At 35.9% G+C, this 22,032-nt stretch overlaps 1 protein-coding gene across 14 annotated transcripts in view; it reads left to right on the top strand.

The window, feature by feature from the left end:
* The window catches only part of Nrg1 (neuregulin 1), a 999,063-nt gene that overhangs the window by 832,237 nt on the left and 144,794 nt on the right, over positions 1-22,032 (top strand). For all 14 annotated transcript variants that reach the window (XM_063240150.1, XM_063240137.1, XM_063240136.1 and 11 more), the window contains exons 2-3: positions 9,579-9,756; positions 18,675-18,796. In XM_063240150.1, the coding sequence (XP_063096220.1) occupies positions 9,579-9,756; positions 18,675-18,796 (300 nt within the window). The remainder of the gene's footprint in view (positions 1-9,578; positions 9,757-18,674; positions 18,797-22,032) is intronic.

The following is a 22,032-nucleotide window of genomic DNA, read 5'->3' on the forward strand; positions in this document are numbered from 1 at the left end:
ATTTCAATCCTGACATCTGCATTTAATAGTTTAATAAGTTGTTCACCTTAATAAGTTTAATTTAGTTTAACAAATTATCTGTGAACAAGAAGGAAAAATTAGGATATGATTAGAAGGAAGATAGACTTACCTCGAAAACAGAGGGATATCAAAGGTCTCAAAAAGGTGTATTTACTTCATAATTAGCTCTGGTACAACTATTTTTCTTCCTCACAAAAAGAAGCTTTAAGTGACTGTAGGAGAAATGGATAATTAGGAACTAATATCCATAGATCATTCAAGGAATCTGTTTACATACATCATTGAAAAGTTATCATGTAATTGTCATGGTTTAAAACTAATTATAACCCCACACTAATTCCTATTGTTTGGAAATTTATCCAGTTAAGAACACGTAAATAAATTTCTTCTTTCAAGTGAAAGAGCATTATAGTGACATTAATTAAATGCCTTTCAATTTGAACAAAGAAAAGATAGTTTTAAAGACCAAAATTAGCATCATAAAGCTGTACTCATGTGCTAAACTGCTTACAAAGGGATATATTAACACATCACAGTCATTCTCTGTGTTGACTTACACAGTAAACACTCCAGATCAGGAAAAAACCCATTGCAGCAGGGAAATAAATGCGTATATACCAAATTTTACTAACTGGATTATTCTTAGTTTTTCTGTTTAATTGACATTTTGGAGGTGATATGGCAGGTCTGGAATAGCAAATAAGGGGGAGAGAAAAACGTGCTCTTTGGCAACAGAAAAGATCGGTTTTATAAGCTTATGCCAGATGAAATTTGCTGCATATCCATTATATAAAAGCACACTGGGCTCATTTGAACTCTGTGAGGCGGCAGCTTGCAGGGAAGCTTGCCTGACTTCTTGTTTGTATGTGTGAATGAGATGTGCTCCTGACTGGGGGCCACCGTGGTGACGGCATTAATTAGACAGGGCAGTTGGATACTTACCTTCAAGCCCCTGGCAGCTGGGCAACCTTTGTTGTCACAGTGTTTTGCCTTTATACCTCTAGAGGACAACGTTAATCTACTGGACACTTGCACTGCTGCCTTCTCATGTGGGGCTATCGCTGCAGCCCTGAGCACCCCCGGGGTTTTGGCATATGTGGCAGGTAGACAAGCACATAGTCCAGTCCAGAGGTTTTTTGGGTTTTTGTTAAGTGTAATACCAACTTCCAAGTGCTGAGTCGTCTTTTATTTCACTGTACATCATTGACGTACCTGAGGGCATACATCGTTTTGCATATCTCCTTTCTCTCTTAAATGGTCTTTTGTACTTGGATTAAATGCAGAAATGACCTGTTGTGTAGTGTGTCTATCCAAGGTTTCCTCAGGAAACTATGGTCATGAGTGATAAGTCAATTAAGTTTTAGCACATTTTAACTACAAAAGTATAGGGAATAGGAAAAAACTCTTTTTCATTTTGGCTGCTGAATAAAAAGCAAAGGCTCTGGGCTGGGAATTGTGGTTCAGATATTGGCTCTGTAATATACTGCCAGCTTGACTATGCATAAGTTACTTTATCTCTTGGTTCCTCTTTTCTCAAATTACATATTTCCTAGACTGGTTATAAAATGCAAAAGTGAGTATAAACCTCTTAGAACAATGCATGGCATATAGTAGGTACTCAGTAAATATTAACTGTGGAAAGTAGTCGAATGACCTTATATTAACTTCATTCCATAGACTTCGACATTACTTATGCAGTTTTATGATTTTACCCATAAAATATGGGGTGCAGAACCATAGGCTGCATAGAAAAGAGGGATTACTAATTTCAACAAACATAAGATCAGCTATCAGGGTGAAACATTCACTTGCCTGAAACTTTCGCTTGTAGAATTTTACAGTGTTGCATGGCTCTTGTGCACTTATGTGGAGAAGCAATCTGGTTTATAAAACTCATTATAAGAATCAAAAAAATACCATAGTGGCTGTGAAGGGAAGTGATCTGTTTTAGATTTTTAGTCTATTATCGCCATTTTTTTCTGCCTCCTCCTCAAACTGGGCAGAAGAATTGAAGTCCAGAGAAAAGTGCTAGTTAGACTTAGGATATCGCATTAGTGGTAAAAATAAGTCCATACTGATTCATCTATAAATGGAAATATTTTCCAGCTTACATGGCATGCATATCTGAGTGAACAGGAAAGGGAATTCAGAGTGAAATGATACATTTGAAGCTACATGGACTGAGGCCTGTCAGTGGATAGGAGAACCTTTGACAGAAGTTAGGGGAGATCTGCTGGAAATGTGTGTCCCTCTCACAGCCTGGAAGAGCTAACTCTGAGACTGAGGGAAGGTAACATAGACAAGATGTGAAGGCACGCCATGAGGGTCTTTGCAGAGGTGGAATCCCTGCATTCTAGCGGGGTTGACCAGATAGATAAAAGGAAATCTGGAGGAGCAGAAAAGTTTCAGAACTAAACTAATACTATTTGTGTGACAGTCTTCCAGTTATATTAACTTCACATTTGTTGTCATATTGCAGAGTGTTCTGAACCCTAGGTAGTGGGATGCATTAAAACACAAAATAATGTCAAAATTACAATCATGTCTTAAGCGAAGATAAATTTGTCCTCTGGAATAATTTTATTTTTCTTCATGGAAATCACACTTTTTATTCTATTTTTTTCTTTAGTACTGAGGATGGAGCCCTGGTCCTTGCACATGTGAGGCAAGAGATGTAACACTGAGCTACATCCCCAGATCCTTTATCCTACCCCCCACCTTTTTTATAACTCTGAGCCTGGGTCTCACTAAATTCGCTGGCCCAGGCTGGCCTCAATTGTTTGATCCTTCTGCCTAAGGCTCCCAAGTAGTTGCATTACAAGTGTGGGTACCATTCCAGCCATATATGTACTTTTACATGTTCTAGGGACCACATTCATTCATTTATGGTTGAGACAGGGTTTCATTGTGCAGCCCAAACTGACCTCAGCCTGAAGGAGCCTTCCAGTTCAGCCTCCTGAGTGCTGGGAATATAGACATAGGCCACCATGCATGACCGGGGCCACATTGTTTCAAAAAATAGTTTAAGGTCAGGTGTGGTGGTGTACACCTGTAATCTCAGCACTTGGGAGGCTGAGGCAGGAGGATCACTATGAGTTTGAGGCCAGCCTGGGTGACAAAATGAGTTCAAGGCCAGCCTGAACTGCAGTGAGACCCTGCCCCCCCCCCCAAATATGTATATAATAGTTAAGAGTGGGGAGTATCTTGTGGAGAACAAATCTCAAAAAAAATGTTTTTTTCGAATACTAGGGATTGAACCCAAGGCCTTCACACTGAGCTACATTCCTGGCCCAGCTAAACCCTATGTTGCGATAGGGTCTAGTTACATTGTTAGGGCTCAAATTTGCAATCCTCTGGAATAATTTCTTAATTAATATCTTTCAGTCTCTTCCTCATATGCTTTCAGCAAACACTGGAGGTCCTGCTTTGGGATAGGCTTCCAGGGTCCAGTGTAGCTTCCATCTGACATATTTAGATGTTTGAAAGTGTAAATGCCAGTCAAACCATACATACACATCTCAAGATCAACTACCACCTCTGCCTTTAAATATCAACTTCCAAGTGCTCTTGCCCTTGTCTGATTTGGCAGAAAAAAATTCTTTAAGCCATTCTCTTTTTGTACACATGCTTTTTAAATGCAGTCGATGGGTTTTTGATGTAGAGTATGATTACTTATCTTCTGTGACCTTAGAGTAAGCAGAGTTTTTGACTGTATTAATTGTAGCTAGTATCAATATCAATTTTGCACATCTAAAAGGACCATACTGTTTAAGTAAACTTGTAAACACTTAACTCTGAGGAAGGAAATAGAGATCTACATGTAAAACCTTCCACCAAAGGAAACTAGCTAGCTATTTAGTCAAGTAAGAAACCAGTTCTAACTATAGAAGTAACACCACTATGAGTATTAGCAATAAAATGCCAAAATACAGCTCCAGATTTTATTTCTTAATCTATATAATGATGCGTTCTGTGCCTGTGTCGGGAGCATTATTTAGGATCATCACAAGGGAACAATTCAGCAGGACGTGTGTACATATTCTCACACTGTAATGAGACAGACAGGGCGCTGCTAACATGTGGTGCCTGGACTGCTTTGGAGCATGGTTCTGGCATGTGTACTAGTTAGCTTTAGTTTGCTGTTGCTGACTTATAGAATCAGCCTGGTAATATTTTATAACAAAGTACACGATTTTTTAGTGTCTTTCAAATGAAGATATCTTCATGTTTATTCCATTCTCCGAATGTCCTTTCTGAATCCACAGGGACCAATTGTAGTCCCAGTTTTACTCATACAGAGCTCTAGTTAACCTAAGCAGGAACAGTCTGAAGTATGATTCAGCTGGAGCACAGAGCAGTGTAAGACAGTGTCACCACGTGCAGCATCACTGTGTGACAGTCACTTTGCTGGGTAATTTTTTTTTTAATGATACCAGAAATTGAACTCAGGACCTTGCTCTTGCCAGACAGGCACTATACTGCTGAGCTAAAGCTCCGGCTTCTTGCCAGGTGATTCTTAATGTAATTCAGCACTGCTCACTGCATTTGGAGTGGGGGATTAAAACCTAGGTGTGTTCTGAAATACTCTTGTCACTAGATTCTGCTGCCTTTTACATAGTTATATTTATACATTTTAATCTGATGAGGAAAAATTTTCCTTTTATAGCCATGTTTGTGAGTGCAGCTCAGAAAAGAACAGATGGCAAAGCATAAACTTTATCCACTCCTGTGTGACCATAATGTTCTCTGTGAGAGAGCGCAGTCAGGGAGAAATCGCATGGAAGAATGTTAGAGACTCTCTTTAGTAGTTTGCATATTTCTTATTATTCAACAAAAGGATATACTTTACAGAGAATTTATTAATAATATTCATTTAATTTCTTTGACATAATTGTCATCAGTTTTCACTGACATATGCTGTGTGAGCTTTTACCAAAGGTTTTATGCAGGGAAGACTCCTTTGGAATCATAGCAGAAAGGCTACTGTCATTTGATAAATAGTATTTTGCAAGCTTCCGGTTGAATTTCTTCAGATTCATTGTGCAAACACAGGGAATGATGAGATGAGCTTACTTTGCACTGTCATATTTTTCAGAGGACGGAAATAACAACTTCTCTGTTGCATTACCCCCCCCTTTTGAAAATTCATTTTGCCTTTAGCACAGATATTTACCTACTGAGTAAATTATTGCAATAAATGAACATACTGCCTATATTTTTGTGTGGTCAGAATGTAAAATATTTTTTGGTTATAGCCATATTTTTCTATTTTGTATGATGTCAAATATGAAAAGCAGGAATATGAACGTAGACATAAAATACTGCATGCCTAGCATATCGGCTTATACTGAGTTAGAGTCAAAAGAGTGTATTTGTAATCTTTTTAAATGCTTCAAAATTTAAATCCAGTAAAAATACATACTAAAAAAAAGTAATAAGTGCAAAATAAGTGAAATTCTCTGTGGTTTTTTGATTTTCTATTCTAAAAGCCTGCTATTTTTGCACTCTTTACTGTCAGTCTTTGTTTATGGATTTCTAAGGGTGTAGATATGTTCATATTAATGTCAGACAAGTTGGAAATAAACTCAGGCAGAGTCGGCTTAAAACTCTATCATTAAATTGTTGCAGGGTATGGAATTACCACCTCTTGGGAAACATGTTGAAAACAAAATTGTGACCTTTGTCAGGCCAGATATAATTAAATCATGCCGAAGAGTCTCTGAACACCGCCTGCATTTGAATAAACATTGGGTTTGCTTCTGCCCAATTTTAAATGAACAGAACATTTACTCTTAGAGTAGGAATTGAAAGACAGGAACTGTTTTTGTGGTTTTAAGATCCAAATAGTTAAAAATATGAGCGTCTTTTATAGGAACATTTCCTAGGCTTACAAAGTTGTGCCTGTGGAGTAGTTGGTTTTATTTTGCTTTTTAAGTAAAATTCATAAAGTTATATTATATGAATATACCTTATGTCTGAGAAAGTTGCTTATATTTAAAATGTATTCCATTAACAATTACTGTTTCTTTATAACCCCTTATAAAAGACAGTTTACGTCACTGAAAATTGTCTTGATATGTATAGATGAGAGAAACACAAACTATGTGGGCTGAAAAATTAGTTTTCATTTTTATATAGAATCTGTGAAATAGGGCTATGCCAGTAGTGCCGCTATCAAAAACAATAAAGGAAGATTTAGATTGTTGCTGGGCTTCCTGCATGCTTGAATTTGGGCTCTGACAGCAGTGAGCAAGGAACTTCGAATGGTACTTCCTATCAGGTCCCACAGATAGCAGAGCGCTATGGCGGATTCCGAGCTCACTTCTTAAAAGAGCTGATCCCTACCGAGATAGGCATCCTCATGTAAAAGGTCATCCCACATCATAGGGAATACAGAAGGGACATTGTGGACGTCATTACACATAGGCTTCTGGGGATAAGATCAAGAAAGTACCGGAAACTTTGTTCTGATGGATTTGGAACTGTCTACAAGTATGTCAGGAAATGAGTGGAAATGTTTCAACTAAAACCTCATATCTGAGGGTTTCTGCCTCATTTCATGATAAATCATCCCTTAGGAGGAGGGATGGCCCCTCTCAGTCTTTGCATGTGAACCCCAGAAGAACAGGACAGATACTGACATGCCAGATGAGCAGTTTTCTCCCAACCTGGTGGATGATGTGAAGGTTTCAGTGCCGCACAACTCACAGAATTAAATGGCATCAGTGCATTTTGTTATTAAATTAATAATAATTAAAAATTAATAATTAAATTATTAATTAAGTTGTTATTTGATAAACTCAAGTAGTTGAACAAACATCATTTATACCTATGAGCTTAACCAAGATTTGAAAGTATGTAGTGTGGGCTGCTGTTGTACACTTGCATAGCATGCATGTGGCCCTGGAAAAGATCATCAGCACTGATAGGAAGTTTTAAATTTTCTTTGCTTGTGTATTTATGTGCATATGCTTGTGTCCATTTCCTATTTGCTTAGTTATCTGAAGTGTATTTGAAGACATCATGGCATTTCATCCTTGAATACATCAGCAGATATCTCCTAAAGCAAGCAGATGCTTCTGAACACTGCAATACAAGAATTGCACCTAGAGAAATTTAATTTTGCTTTAATATGTTTATTCACAGTATCTCAATAGTCCCAGTAATGTTGTTCATAACTGTTTTATCCCTGAAGCAGGAGCCAATCAGTATTTCACATTGATTGTATTCGTTTGATAGGTCTCATTGATCTGGATCAGTTTCATTATCCTCTTTTGTTGTTCATGACATTGACATTTTTAGAGCTTAGACTAGTATTATAAAGGATCTTTCAATTTGAATTTGATTGTGTCCTCATATTTAAGTCAAGATTATTTATTGAAAACATAGGGAATAAATAAATGAAGAGAGGAGGAGGAGAGAGGAGAGAAAGGGATGTGAGGTAAGGAAGGAATAAAAGGCAGAAAAATAAAATAATTTCATCATAGATTGTGTAAGTAAGACAAAAAGTCTGGTCGGTTTATGGTCACATTTTGACAAACCTACTTATTGGTAGATGAGGAAACATAGTGCTTATTAAGATTTAAGGCTATCTGAGATACTGTTTGTAGGACATTTTGCTTACTGGCAAGGGATAAACTTAGAGAATATTGTTTCAAGTGAAAATGCAAAATCCAGTAGAAAAGTCCAATCTGATTCTTTTATTCCATACACGAAACAGAGCGATTTATTTTTCTCAATATATGCAATTTCTTTGGTAGGTGAGCTCCACTGTATTCATTTCTTCCACTCTTCCCCAGCTCACAATATTAAAAATGATCTCGAGGTGTTACTAGAAACATTTAGACATTATTTCAGATAGAAAAGAATTTAGTTTGTTTTTACAACCTCTAAAACTGATATTCATGATTCACATCTTGAAAAGGAGAATTTAATGAAAATGCTCAGAAAGTAAGTATTAATTTCAAGTTACCCCAGCCCAAGTTTCAGAAAATTTTCTAATGTGCCCATGTGTCTACCATTTCAAGGGTTTGCTTTACTTCATCTCCAAACCCCATATAAATAAGAAGGGGTTACATAATTACAGGAATATAGGAATACTGCTACAATATCACAGTGTTGGAGTGATTTTTTTTCCCTGTCATGCATATACTTATTCCTGACAGTTTTTGGTTTTGCTTGGGAAGGCAGAGTTGTAGAAAAACAAATACCCTGACTAGGCAAGGTATTCTGTTTCCTGTTCATGTCTTTGGTGGCTTTAATTGCTGTCCTTGGAGTCTCCGTTCTTACCCAGTGTCTAATTATGCACTGAATCAGTGAGGTATAGTCTCATTTGCCTGGGTTTGTTTTCTGGGATTTCCTTTTAATTCCTGATCTGGGGCTGAAGTAGACCTATAGTGTTGGCTTTTCTGAGTATCAGCAGAAACTGAGAGTTAAGGTCTCAAGTTCTGTGAATATTAAGTGAAATTGTGTGTGAAAGAAAAAATGAAGTCATCTACCATTTTATTTTTAAAATCTTTTTATTATGAAAAAACTCAGACATATTGTATGTAACAAATCAATATATGTACCTACTGCTTAACTTCTGTGATTCTCAACTTCTTGGTAGTTTTGTTTAATATTTGTGCCTACTCATATACTGCTATCATATTATTTTGGAACAAATCTCACATAATACTTTATCCTTAAATATTCCAGCAGAATATATATGTTAAGCTGTTATTCTTTTAAGCAGTTAAGCATACCTTAAGGATGGTACTTGCATGTTTAATGTAATGTATTATGCAAGGTAATGTGCAAGTTAGATCCTTTTTTCCTGTGAGGAACACTTAGAGATCTGGATCCCATCAGGTGAGGCTTCAGTGGTCATTTGGAGTGGTCATTCATTGTTTTGGGGATAGCAGTTATAGGTCCAATAAAAATGATGTTGCATAAGAATTTCAGACTTGAATAAAGGATCTAATGTTAAGATTTAATTGGTTTTCTTCGGGGTAGGGATGGATATCTGATGATTAGTTGGTGAAGTGAGCCCAAATTCCCAATATCCACAAACTGTGTCACTCTGGATAAATCAATCACTGATCTCTGAAATTAAACTTATCAACTTAAAAAATGAGTGTGCTATTTCCTGTTCAGAAGGACTGGGATGAAGTATTATTTGGGACATGAAAATGCTTTGAAAATAATGCCCAGTTACATATTCTCTTTGAGCATAGGGTTTCTTTTTGAAACTACCAAATTATAAGATTCTTATATAAGGATTATAAATGTAATAAAAAGACTTTAAATTTAATGTAAAGATTGAGGAAGAAACTAGATTTTTGGAGGAATAATCTTATAATGTCGGCTTTCTTTCTTTTTTTTTTTTCCAGAGTATGTTATTTGGGCGTTTCATTTTTCTCCAACTTGAGTTCCATATTGGCTCACTTATTTAAAATTTTTTTTATCTCTTGTTTAGTAAAACCTTTTGGACTTGATCAGGCCCATGGAAAAATAATGTCTTTTGTTGAAAGACTGCTTATTTATCGGAACTTTTTGCTGTCTCTTATGTTTTTTAGCCTTGCCTCCCCGGTTGAAAGAGATGAAAAGTCAAGAGTCAGCGGCAGGCTCCAAACTAGTGCTTCGGTGTGAAACCAGTTCTGAATACTCCGCTCTTAAGTTCAAGTGGTTCAAGAATGGGAATGAGTTAAACCGAAAAAACAAACCACAAAACATCAAGATACAAAAAAAGCCAGGGTAAGTATGATGCATACAGTAGCACAATCTGTGCTTATCGATAGGGTGATAAAAAAAATAACATTTAGAACCTAATACATTTACTATTGAAATGCATGATATGCTGTAAATGAAAAGAGCTTTCATAATACAATGGCTAGAAATTGTGAGAAGCTGGAGTTTGTGATTTTTACAACTTTTGGGTCAAGAAAGGAAAGAATGGATACTCTAGGATATTGGGGGAAATGAAAGTGATGAAGGAAGATAGCATTAGTGGCAGCTGTTGGAATGGTCATAGATCCAAAATTTCAGCATATTTTTAAAAATCTGATAAGTGGTGTTTAAAGTACGCTACCTTACAAAACTCCTGACTTCATTATAAAGCTCAATAAATACCTAGATTTATCAAAATATTGGAATGTAATCAGTTCGGTTTATTTTCAAACAAGGGGTTAATACAAAAGACTGTATCTAGTGAAAATGTTCAAGAGTTCTATCACTGTAATAGCACCACTGTAATAGACCATCAGATGGTCTTGGGTAACAAGACCTGTTGAGGACACCTGTATTAAGAAGGGCTTCATGGACTCCCTGTGACAACTTAGTACGTGTGCTATAGATCTAAGTGATGCTTCTTTATTATCCCTGCATTATTTATTACTTATCTCCATATTTAAGAATTATTTCATCAAATGTTAAAACACAGTTTTCACTCTAGGAAGAAATAAATACTAATATGTAGGACTTCCACTGAACAGTTCTTTAGTGAGTACCACACGTGCTACAATGGTTCCAGGTTCAGATACTTCCTCCACTCACCCTCTGAGGGCTCCAGGGAATACCCGGGAATGATCACAGGAACAGCAAAAGAAAGGTCCTTTCCTAGCCTTTGATTTTACAGAAGAGCTACTACAAAGTTCTCATATATTCATTAGCAAGTGAAAACAAATGATTTTAATGAGAACTTAATTGAATCTTACCAGTGTTTAATTGCTCTGATAAGTATAATTAGGGATTTTATCTTAGTTCCCATGGTCTAATTAAGTATACTGCTTGCTAGTAATAGGTTCTGTCAGCAGGATCTGTTGATTTGGAAGTACAGTATAATGAAGACCAAAAAAGAGGGGGTGTCACTTTCTGCAGCAGGTGGTGCTTCAAAAGCATAAAATAGACATTAATGTCACACATCCACAAATTGAGAGTCAAAAGTGTGCTTTGTCTAAAGTCACACAAGTAGTTAAAAAATTCAACTAGAACCGTAGATTTATTTTTTTTAATTCCTTCATTTTGCATTCATTCTTTAAAATGGTGACCATCCATACTGAATAATGCGAATGTAGAGAGGAAAGGATAGAGTGAATGATCTGAAGAGTTAAGCATGATTCTTGGTACAGAAGATTGACAGGACAAACACTCCTTGTAGATTCTAGACTAAGTAGATTTTGGTGTTTGTTTTCTCATCAGTAAGACAAATTAGAATCTAAGTTACTAAACATGCAGGGCAACATCTCACTTACTGCTATATGGCTGTAAAATATCAATATAAATACATTTTGTTCATTGGCTGATGGACATATACTATTTTGAAGATATAGCTATTATAAATTGTGCTGCTGTAACATGGATATGCACGTATCCTGTAATATGATGGTTTTAACTCTTTTAAGGAAAAAAAATGGTATTAGTAAAGTCTTAGTGATCATATAGGCTTTATGTCAGAAATGTGGAGAAATCGAAGAGGAGGTACAGGGCATTATATCTGTTCTCTGGTGGTCTTAAGATTGTATAGAGTTTACCTAGCCCAGTCCTGTATAAAACAGGCATTATAGCTCATCTGCTGAATCACGCCATTAGAGCTGAGGAAGAGGCTGGTAGGGAAGAGAGATCTCAGCCAAAGGAGTAGCAGCCAGCTGCTGAAGGCTATGGAGATTTGGGCTCGTGATTTGTGGGCAACAGCAAATGAATTTGGGTAGATGAAGAATAAAAAGGCATAAAGAAAAATTGACCTGAATCTTATGATCATGTTTTTGAAAGGACACAGGTGTAATTAAAGAGAGAGTTTGTTACGTGGCTTTGGTGACATGTGAAAGCATCATCAGTATGCAGGGAAACATTTTCACATTGACTCCCAAGGCTCAGACAGTTAACAGCACTGTCTACATATTAATGGAAGCCAGAAAGACCAAGATTCAAAAATCATTTCTTTTAAAACATATCTTTGCTGGAAATAATTAAATGGGGAAAGTTTTATTCAAGTTATATGCCAGTGAATTTCTCTTGGCAAAACATTTAACATCTTTGATATAAAAATAACTCACATTTTGTGTAGAATGAGCAGCTGCTGCTTCATAAGTGATCAGTTTACCAATTTTCAGTGTTGGGTATTTTTTAATTTCTAAAGTTGTCTATTTTTTGCTGGGCTTGGAGGTGTACTCCTATAATCCCAGCATTCGGGAGGCTGAGGCAAGAGGATCATTGCGAGTCTGAGATCAGCCGAGGCTACAAAGTAGCCAGCCTGAACTGCATTAGTGAGACCCTGTCTCAAGAGGACAAAAAGAATTTTTTAAAAATTTAAAAAATGATAAGGTTGTCCCTTTAAAAAATAGCATTATCATTTTTTTTAGTTAATTTTAAAGGATCCAAAGTGAATCTAAACTTAACATTTGAAAGGTACTCTATTATTTTAAGTTATCCTGTAAATATAAGTAGAACAATATTATTAGACAAATGTTTTAATGTAATTAATATCCCCAGAATGAAAGAAGCTTTTTTCCAATTGATAATAATGATGGTAGAGTTAGATTTGTAATAGATCTGACTCGAAAGCTTGTCATTTAACAACTACTTTTATTATATAAAGCCAGAATATAAGGCCAAAGACCTGCTCCGGCCTAGGGTACGGTCTAAATAAAATGATTCTTGCTGTTCAGGTTCATGTGCATATTAATACTTGCTCTATACTTAGGTATTCAGATGGCAATATTCATGTTTTTCAGTGGTTTGTTAGTTACTTAACTTACACTTTATCTTAGATTGTGATCAAGCAATCAGAGGTGAATTTTAGCATGAGGTTTAGGATTTTCCTTGGAATCTCTTTAATTAAAATGTTGACTCATTTCCAACTTTTAGTCGTGGCTTCTTTTTCCCATTTTATAATCTAGATTGCACATAGCAGTCAAAATTTCCTTCTAATCCTTTAGTGTTATGAAAAGATTTTACATCAATATGCAATTTATATTATTGTATATACTCTTAACCCTGTTTATCCCGCCCCTACTAATAAGCTACATTCTTGCATGTTTTCCTATGATTTGTGAATTCACATTTGAGCCTTTGTTTATTTTATTTGGCTAAGCAATGTGTGGGACCAATTTAAAAGAAATGGAAACCACTCGTATATAATGTGTACATATCTCTTTGTTCTCATTTTCTTTGTTTGGTAGATGATTTCTGTCAAGAAAACTGAAGTACTTTGGGGCTGTCAGATTGACTTCATTTAAATTTATGTTCTGTGTATATCCTAATGAAAGGCTGACTTCCTGCTGTTTTTAGGTCCTTAATTTTGGATGTCCTTAATTTAGTCACATCTCTTCATTTCAGCTCTGTCATATTTTAATTTTGTTTAAAATTAGTTCTAACTGATTTGTTCAGATTTAGAACATTTTTTTGCATGTATGTGTTTTCAGTGGTTACAGTTTTATCTCTAAAATAGAGAAAGTTCATTTACATTCCCTTTTCTTATTCACTGAGTAGCTCTGACAGACCACTTGAACTTTATATGAAAAGACGTCTCAAGTTTCCTATGTAATGGCCATTTCTTGTGGTTTATGTGGGGCATTGGGTACGGTGCCTCCTTTTGGTGCCTAGGAAGTTCCTCTTTCCTGTTTGTGCTCTTCTCAAAATTAGCAGATTGGCAGGATCAGAAGCAGCATTAAATTCATGAACACAAGCCCAGTCCCTAAAATTCCTCGGGGATCAGTGGAACAGAGTTGTGCAGACTGAGATGGTCTTTGCGTACATTTGAGTTGCATTAGCCTGTAAGGTGCATTGGAAGTATCAAGGTCAATAAGAAAAATTACATTGTAATTATTGGTACCTTGAATTAATAAGTGAACATTTACTAAAAAGGAAAAAAAAAACATAATTTTCATTTGGATAGAAAAAATATTTATAACTTTATAAATCCATTTATGTTTATTCCAAAAAGATGCATACTTACAAAAATCCAAATCCTTCAAGACTTAGAATATAATTATTCTATTAGAATATAATTATAATAACAGCTAAAGTTTACTGGGACTAATAACTATTACATGTATTATTTTACACAGTTTATGTGAATTAACTCATTGAGTACCTGTAGAAAATGAACTCCATTGGTGCCCTGACCTTTCCTTGGTCCGTAGGAAATTTATCAGTGAAACAGCAGAAAGTTACCTTTATGCTGGGGAAGGATTTCAGGAACTTTTCCAAATTAACTTCCTGTAGACAGTGTAGCTAGTAAAGAGAGAAAAATGGTCGTATGTCCGTGCTTATCAAAACTGCAGGTCTTTTTGCAGTTTTCAATTTTAAAGAAAGGTTTGGCTTTTTCTACTCTTCACTACGTTCTCTCCCTATTCTGGGGCACAAAGATTGCAGGACCTCACATTTAAATGCATCCTTTCAGTTCATAGGGGCCTTAACGATCAACTAGATAATTGATTTTCCAGTTATGCCCCTGGAGAATCCTAAATTGCTATTGAATTGCAAACAACGTTGCCAACCACTTTGACTTGAACATTTTCTCTATGATATTTTTGAATATGAGGCTTTGATTTAAGCTTTCATTTTAAAACAAAATTTTGTTGCAAAAATAGTTAAAAGCATCAATCTAATTTAATCTTTCTCTGCATAGACATTCTTGTAAGAATGTGCTTGGCAGGTGGTTATCCAGACTTGAGTCTTTCCAAGGAGAAAACCTAACTCTTCACAAGACACACAGTCCATCTCTGAATGCTTGAAAAGTTCTTTTTTATAGCATCACCAGAAAAATATCTTTTTTTCCCAACGAGGCTTGGTTCTCCATTCTCTTTCTTGTAAGACTTAGTTGTTGTAAACGACTTGGCAGCCCCAAGTAATTTCCTTTTCCAGATGATAGAAAACACAGTTAAATATTCATTCTTCAGCTATCGTTACTTGTCAGTGGGACCCTTGTGTCTCTAACAGAATTCTCTCTTGTTAAGATTTGTGGCCCTGTTCTGTTCTGATCACCTTCTTCTAAGGTGCTCTAATTGTGGACATTTCTCATAAAGTATTACTTCAACAATAATAATTCTAGGTGTAATTCAGCAAGTGGTCAACTGGGACTTTTATCCCATTTCAAATATGTTCTACTTTATATTAATTTGGCACGATAAGGCATAAGTTTCTTTTTTTCTTCCTCTTTTGTTTTTAAAAAGTAGTCTTTAAACATGGCTGTGAAACACGTGGCTGTGTGAAACACTTTCTTCTCTCTATCTTACAGTCAGGGCATTTCTCTTCCCTCCTGTATTTGCACACTGATTTTTTTGTGTGTAGGCACAGTCTGGAAATTAATTCCAGAAGTCACACCAGGTCTTTTAAATTTTTACTTTGAGAAAATGTCTCAGTATGTCATTAAGTTGCCCAGGCTGGACTCAAGCATGAGATCCTCTTGCCTCGACCTGTCAGAGTGCTGGAATTACAAGTGTGTGGCACCACACCTGGCATTGCGACTAGTGATTTTTGTACCTGAATGGATCTATTAAGCGTGTCTTGATTAAATGGAGTCTTTAGTTTTGGCCCATTGTTGATCTCTGCCAGAATCCTCCAGGGTATTTTCTAAAGGAATGAGTCCGGGGCCATGTGTCATGTTTGCTTTAGGTTTGCATAAAAACCACTAAGAAGTATTGTTGAAAAGAAACTCTTAACAGATTGGCTGTGGTGGTGCAGGCTTGCAGTTTAGCAGTTGGGAGGCTGAAGCAGGAAGATTGCAACTTCAGGCCTGGACTACATAAAAAGACCCTTTCTTGAAAAATCAAAAGAAAGAAACCTCTTTAACTTGTTTAATGCATTGTTTACTTCTGCATTGAACATTCTTCTCCCCCTACTATTTTGTCCCTTTCTCTGTCTGTCTTTAAAGTATAGCATTTGATTACATTTGTTGGAATAGTATTCCAGGAAGCACTGCCCAGGCCTGTTAAGGGAATTTTAGTTTTAGGGCTATGTTTTTATGATTATGTTAACTGAAAATTTGATTACTGTGTTTCTTATAGTTCAGTCCAGTTCAATAGTTAAAATATTAAATTGCACAGGGTCAAGAAAGAGGTCTGTACATACAAATGTATGATTGTTCCCAGATTATATAATAAGAGAGAAAGGTTATTCTTTAGCTTTTGTACATGCTTGTAGTAATCTTACCTCAGAATTTGGATTAATAAGAAAAATTGCTGTTTTCCTATTTTGGAAATGTACTCTCTTCTCTGGTGTTTAAAGATCGGGATATTATTTTCTACTTCAGTATTCTTCCACTGTATCCATTATGTTAACAGTATCATACATGAAAATTCTTTCAGCATACTATGTAATATTCTAGGCTGGATAATCCTACTACAGTAGTGATGGCTTTATATCTCTCCATCCTTCAAGCATATCAGTAGGGAGGTAATGTCATGTGGGGACAAGTGAAAAGCTGGTAATTCATTAAAATACTACATTTGAATGCTCTAAAACCACACTTAAAAGCTGGATTATAATTTATAAGTCATTACATTTTACTAACCCTTAATATCTAGTTGACAAGACCCTTGCCATCAAAGCGATTTATTTGGCTTACAGTGATACACTTTAGGGAAGTTTTTCTGTTACTAAGTTCCGATTAGCATGTGAGTGTTCCTTAAATAGTTTCTAGTGGTTCCATTGCATAGATAAACAAAGCTGTAATTATATTAGATGTACTTTTTCACTAATTTTTTTCCATGGACCATTATTTTCTAAAAATAAATGCATGATACATGTCAAGTGAATGAAAAGGATTCCATGGTCAAAAAGTTGACAGAAACTAAATAGTAAATCCCCTTATTAATGTCATATTAAAGCTTCCAGAAACACTATAGGATTAAAAAAAAGAAAAGTTTGGTTTGTTTTCCAAACTTTTTGAGAATGGAACCCTTCATTTTTCCCTCAAAATTGTTTTTGTTTGTTTCTGTTGCTGGTTTGTGCTGTTGTTATTTGTTTGTGTACTATTGTATAGCTTAGGTTAGTCTTAAACTCATGGCAATACTCCTGCCTCGGTCTGCTGAGTGCTGGAATTACAGGTGTGCACAGCCATGCCTGTGCATGACTAGCTGAGGGGATTTTTCAGTTCACATGTTGGCTTGACCATTCGTATGCCTGGTTTCCATTCAAGGCAGTCTCTGTCCTTTGCATATTGTATCTCCCCTTCCTGAGCCTACATTAGGAACATTAGGTCCTCCTGAGTCCTTCAGTGGGAATAGTCCAACATTCTTCTTTGTTCATACATTCTTGCGTTAGTGTTTGAGGACACACTCAGGACAAACTACTGGCTTAGACACTGTGAGGATACCAAAGCTTGAGTTATGGGCTCTTTCTCTGAAGAATAGGTATGTCAAGAGAGGTGAGACATAATGAAAAAATTCTAATAAAAAGAAGCTCATCAGAGAGGTACTCAAGGTTGTCCGAGCATAGATTAAGTGAGTCAGCAGCTCACTTATGAGTTCATGAAAGACTTCATCAACTAATTGGCTCTGAAGGTCAGTTGAGGTTGTAATGGGTGGAAATCATTGAAGGACAAAGAAATGACCGAGCCACTAGGATGGAGACCATAAGGGTTACATGGCAATTTGGGGTGATTCAGTTTGTTGGACTAAAGCAAAATAAGAATTAAATTTGGAATAATTTATGTTACCTGAATAATACTATATGACAAGACTATAAAATAGTAGCAATTAAAAAACAAACCAGAAAGATTGATATTTTTTTTCCTACCTTCTTTTCTCCCTGCTGCCTTCCCAACAATCCAAGAAGTAACAATAACCAAGCTAGAGCAATAACTAATGCCTTAAAAAGGGTTTGTGTTCTGAGATTCTATATCCTGGAGACTGATTAAATTGCAGCTTTGTGCAGTAGTAAAACAGACAAAAGGAAATCATAATGCTGTCCCTGCTTTTAAAAATGGCGAATATTGATTTAATGTTTATGGTATACAAGTGCGTGCCGTTGTTTCATGAATATTTATTCCAGTTGAGAACCACTCATGTCTGTGTTCCTAACAATGAGAATCTCAAGGAAAGACAAATTCCATTTCTTTTGGAAATGATGAATGTTCTTCATACAAAATTTACACTATTCCTGATATTACTGTATTGAAAAGTGCAGACCATTTTTTATCTGTTCTAGAATTCATTAAGTACTGGCTCTTACCAGACTTGAGATAGGAAAATATTGTACAATTTTTCTCTACTCGAGCCCTGACATTTAGATGTAAGGAGGAAAGAAAATTTACCAATTTTGTTCAAAATCCTAAGGTATAATGTGATTAGTGCTGGAGGCAGAGAAATTGAAGAATACTCCTTTAAATTACTCATCTGTGATAAAATTGAGATTATATTATGGTATAATTTAAATGTGATGTGTCTCACTTTTACTCTGATCTGATCACAGAATCAGATTAATGTAATAATAAATTGTGGGGGTTGGGGATTTAGCTCAGCAGCATAAGCGCCTGCCTTGCAAGCAGGCAGTTGTAAGTTCGATCCCCGGTACAGATAAAAAAAGAAAAAGACAAAAACAAAAAATAATAATAAATTGTGTTTTAACATGGTATGTGTTTTGTGGGGAGGGGAAATTTTGAGAACTGTGAAAGTACAGAATAATACGTTTCTGTGAAATATACTCACATCACTTTCGTTCTGATCTTATAGGAAGTCAGAACTCCGCATCAACAAAGCATCACTGGCTGATTCTGGAGAATATATGTGCAAAGTGATCAGCAAATTAGGAAATGACAGTGCTTCTGCCAATATCACCATTGTTGATGCAAATGGTAAGTGGTCCTTGCTGCACTGTGTGTCTCCATCTGTGAGAGGAATAGTAATCGAGATAAGTGGTAAGATTTGTGATAAACTGATGGATTCATTCTCATTATGAACAATAAAAATCCTTTGTGTGTTTCATGAGGCTGTTTTTGTCCATGAGATGATACTGACTGGATCTATGCTTAGCTTTTTAAGATGATTTAAATAGGTTTATGGATGGCAGAAACAGGATTGGTTGCTAAGAGTAGGAGTTTATACCTCCCTTTTAAGTTGGTTAGGCAATCTATTCTTTGTCACCATCAACAACAGGATAGAGAGAGAATATACGTTTAAATTGAGAGAATATATGTATATTTTATACAGGGGTGCATAAATATATGTGTGTTGTCTATATAGAGAGCAAGAGAAAATGTGTAAGATAGTACTACAATTTTTATGTTCCTCTCTGTGTTTTTAAGTGATTAGATGTGGTGCTAAGTAGTGAAAAGTTAGGCCAGTGAGTTATTTTAGCCTATTAATTTTGAAATTAGGAAAATGTGAATTTCCTACTATGTATAAGCTTTCGCTTTCCTCCAGGACATACTCATTAAATGAGTGACTTAGAAGTAGAACGTGACACTTCCCCTTTGACATCTTCTGAGCTTTCATAGGAAAATAAAAAACTATAACTTAGTAGGTCTGTTTTATGGAACTGCTGGCACTCCGTAGAATGATGGAGTCCTCTATAGGAGCTGATGACGAGCTAGAAGTGCCTGATTAAACTTTTGGAATAATTTTTTAAATACTGTTTCTGTAATCATAATTTTTGAATTATAGCATTTAGCTATTATCTTTAGAGGTCTGTCAGCTTTGATAAAACCAAGCCTAAGTGCATTGTGTTTTGGGAGAAAATGAGACAGAGTTCACTTGCAAGGACAAGATGGCCTCAAGTGATGGAGCCAAAATGCCATGGTGGCATGGGGAGAGCAAGTACCATTAATGGTTAATTCCATAGGAGGCTGATACAGTTTCTGATCCCTAAGTGATATAATAGGGTAGGAGAATGGGAGTGAGTTTAATACATGGAATGGGGTTGGCAAAATCTAGGTTAATGCTGGTCCTCTCTGGACTTTCCAAGAAACTGCACTGTTGCAGTATAACCAAAGTTCATTACTTTCATTTTAAATATCTTTCTCCACAGAGAGTGAAGGGGAACAGATAAATGTAGTCTCTATTACTATTTTTAGGAACTGTGACTATGATGGTTAAGCTGTAAAGGCCGATTAAAATTTACATGAGCAAATACAATTTCACTTTACTTTCTAATCAGCATGTGTTAAGCAGTAATATTTTCTAGTATTACTGTATCCCACATGAAATATTATAGGTTGCTGTATACAGCACCAATTTAAAAAAATTAGCTTCAGCAAATTACTCTTCATGCATGTTTCATTTTATAGTGTCATGTTTTGAAGCCTCTTCACTTCAGTTTGTCACTGGCGTGGTTCATTGTGTTTGCTCGTAGGAAATACTATTGAATTATGATTTTGATACTTGGATTTGATTTGTATTACTGTGCATATCTCTACCTGTAAAGCTCTTAAAAATAAAATTATAGTGTCAGGGTCTTACTGAGTATATGTGTTGTTATTATACTGATCATTCTGTGGTTTCAGATTTATATAATTATGTACTATTATTTGCACTATATTATTCCTGACACAAACCTTTACAACTCCTCTTACAATAAATTTTTGGGGAATAAAAATTTGATAACACAGTTTTTCATATTTCTCATAGGAGAGATAACCAAATCATTTTTCCAGATTAACTCATTTAAGTCTTGGTCTAATGCTCAAGTTTGTATATATATTATTGACAAATTAAGGAGGGATATGCAAGTTGGAGTGTTTTAGGATGATGAGTTTTGTTTACAAGAATAAAGAGAAGTTCATGGAATATTGTAAATAAATTATTTTCAGACAACCTAGTAGTATTCTTTCAGGAATAGCTTTTTAGCCGAAGGAGGAGGATGAATCTCAATGATACTGTACTGTGGTCTTTTTATTTTCTCCTTGAAATGTTAGAAATAGGTCGTCTTTATTCTCCCCTCCAATTATATTTAAGACAAGTGGGAATCTTATAGTAGACAATGGACTCCATCAAGATTACAAAGGTATTTGGTAGCAAACCCAGACACGAGCCCAGGTTTCTTTAATTACTTCTACCTGGAATTCACTTTATAGCTGGATGTGTGTGTATCTGTGTGTACAGATATTTAAGGAAGATTCTTTTATTCATGCAGAATACAGCTGAAGTGTAAAGCCCTAAGGGGAGAAGGATCCCAGGGGAAAGAAGTGGAACTTCGTTATAACTGACCTCAAGGAGAAGGGATTGTACCTAGAGCATCTCTAAGAATGTGAACAACAGATCTCTCTAGTGTTCCTACCTCTAGTGTGCCCAGATATTTACTTGAGTTTTTCACTATGTATTTCCTGCATCTCTTTCCTTCCTTCTCCTGTTTTCAGCTGTGCTTCTATGTAACTCCACATTCTGACATGTTTAAGGGTCCACTTGGCTGGGTTCTTCCCCATGGCTGTCTTTAAGTCCTACTGAATGATTGTTTCCTTGGTTCTCCAATTAGAGCCTCCATAGCAAGACCCCGACTAGCAGGACTTACTGTGCCTCACTACATCAAAAGACCTAGAGAAGTTCTGAGTCATTTCATTTAAATGAGATGCCTGCCACAGGTCAACCAGGGCAGCACAGGCTGTCCATTACGCTTTGCAGTTTGGGGGAACACTATGATTAAAAAGGGCAGTGTGTTTTACATATTGGCCAACACCCTCTTCCTGTAGCTCAGGGACTTCTTTATAGTATAACTGAAAGAAAAATATGTAATGTTCTGATTGCTCAACTTCCTCACTGCTATCTGTGAAATAACTCCCTGTGAATTATTATATGCTCAGGAAAAACAATGACCATACTTCTACTATTTTCAAACATTTAAGAAAGAACATATGTATAGTAGATCATTTTGTTAGGCTACATTTTAGAAATTTTCTGCCTTTTCCAATGTCTTTTAAATTCTACTTTATTTGGAATTGGGCAAAAGAATTTGCCATATGTAGATATATATAAATCTATGCAATCTGTTAATTACTTCTAGCACTATATACATCTAACATTGAGTTTTTATATAAAGAATGAACTTATAGGCAGTAATCGTTATGTGACGAATTACAAATAGATTTCTTTCATGAAT

The sequence above is a fragment of the Cavia porcellus genome, unplaced genomic scaffold (genome assembly GCF_034190915.1).
Source record: "Cavia porcellus strain 051 isolate PalLab524CR breed Dunkin Hartley unplaced genomic scaffold, mCavPor4.1 scaffold_29, whole genome shotgun sequence".
Classification (NCBI taxonomy): Eukaryota; Metazoa; Chordata; class Mammalia; order Rodentia; family Caviidae; genus Cavia; species Cavia porcellus.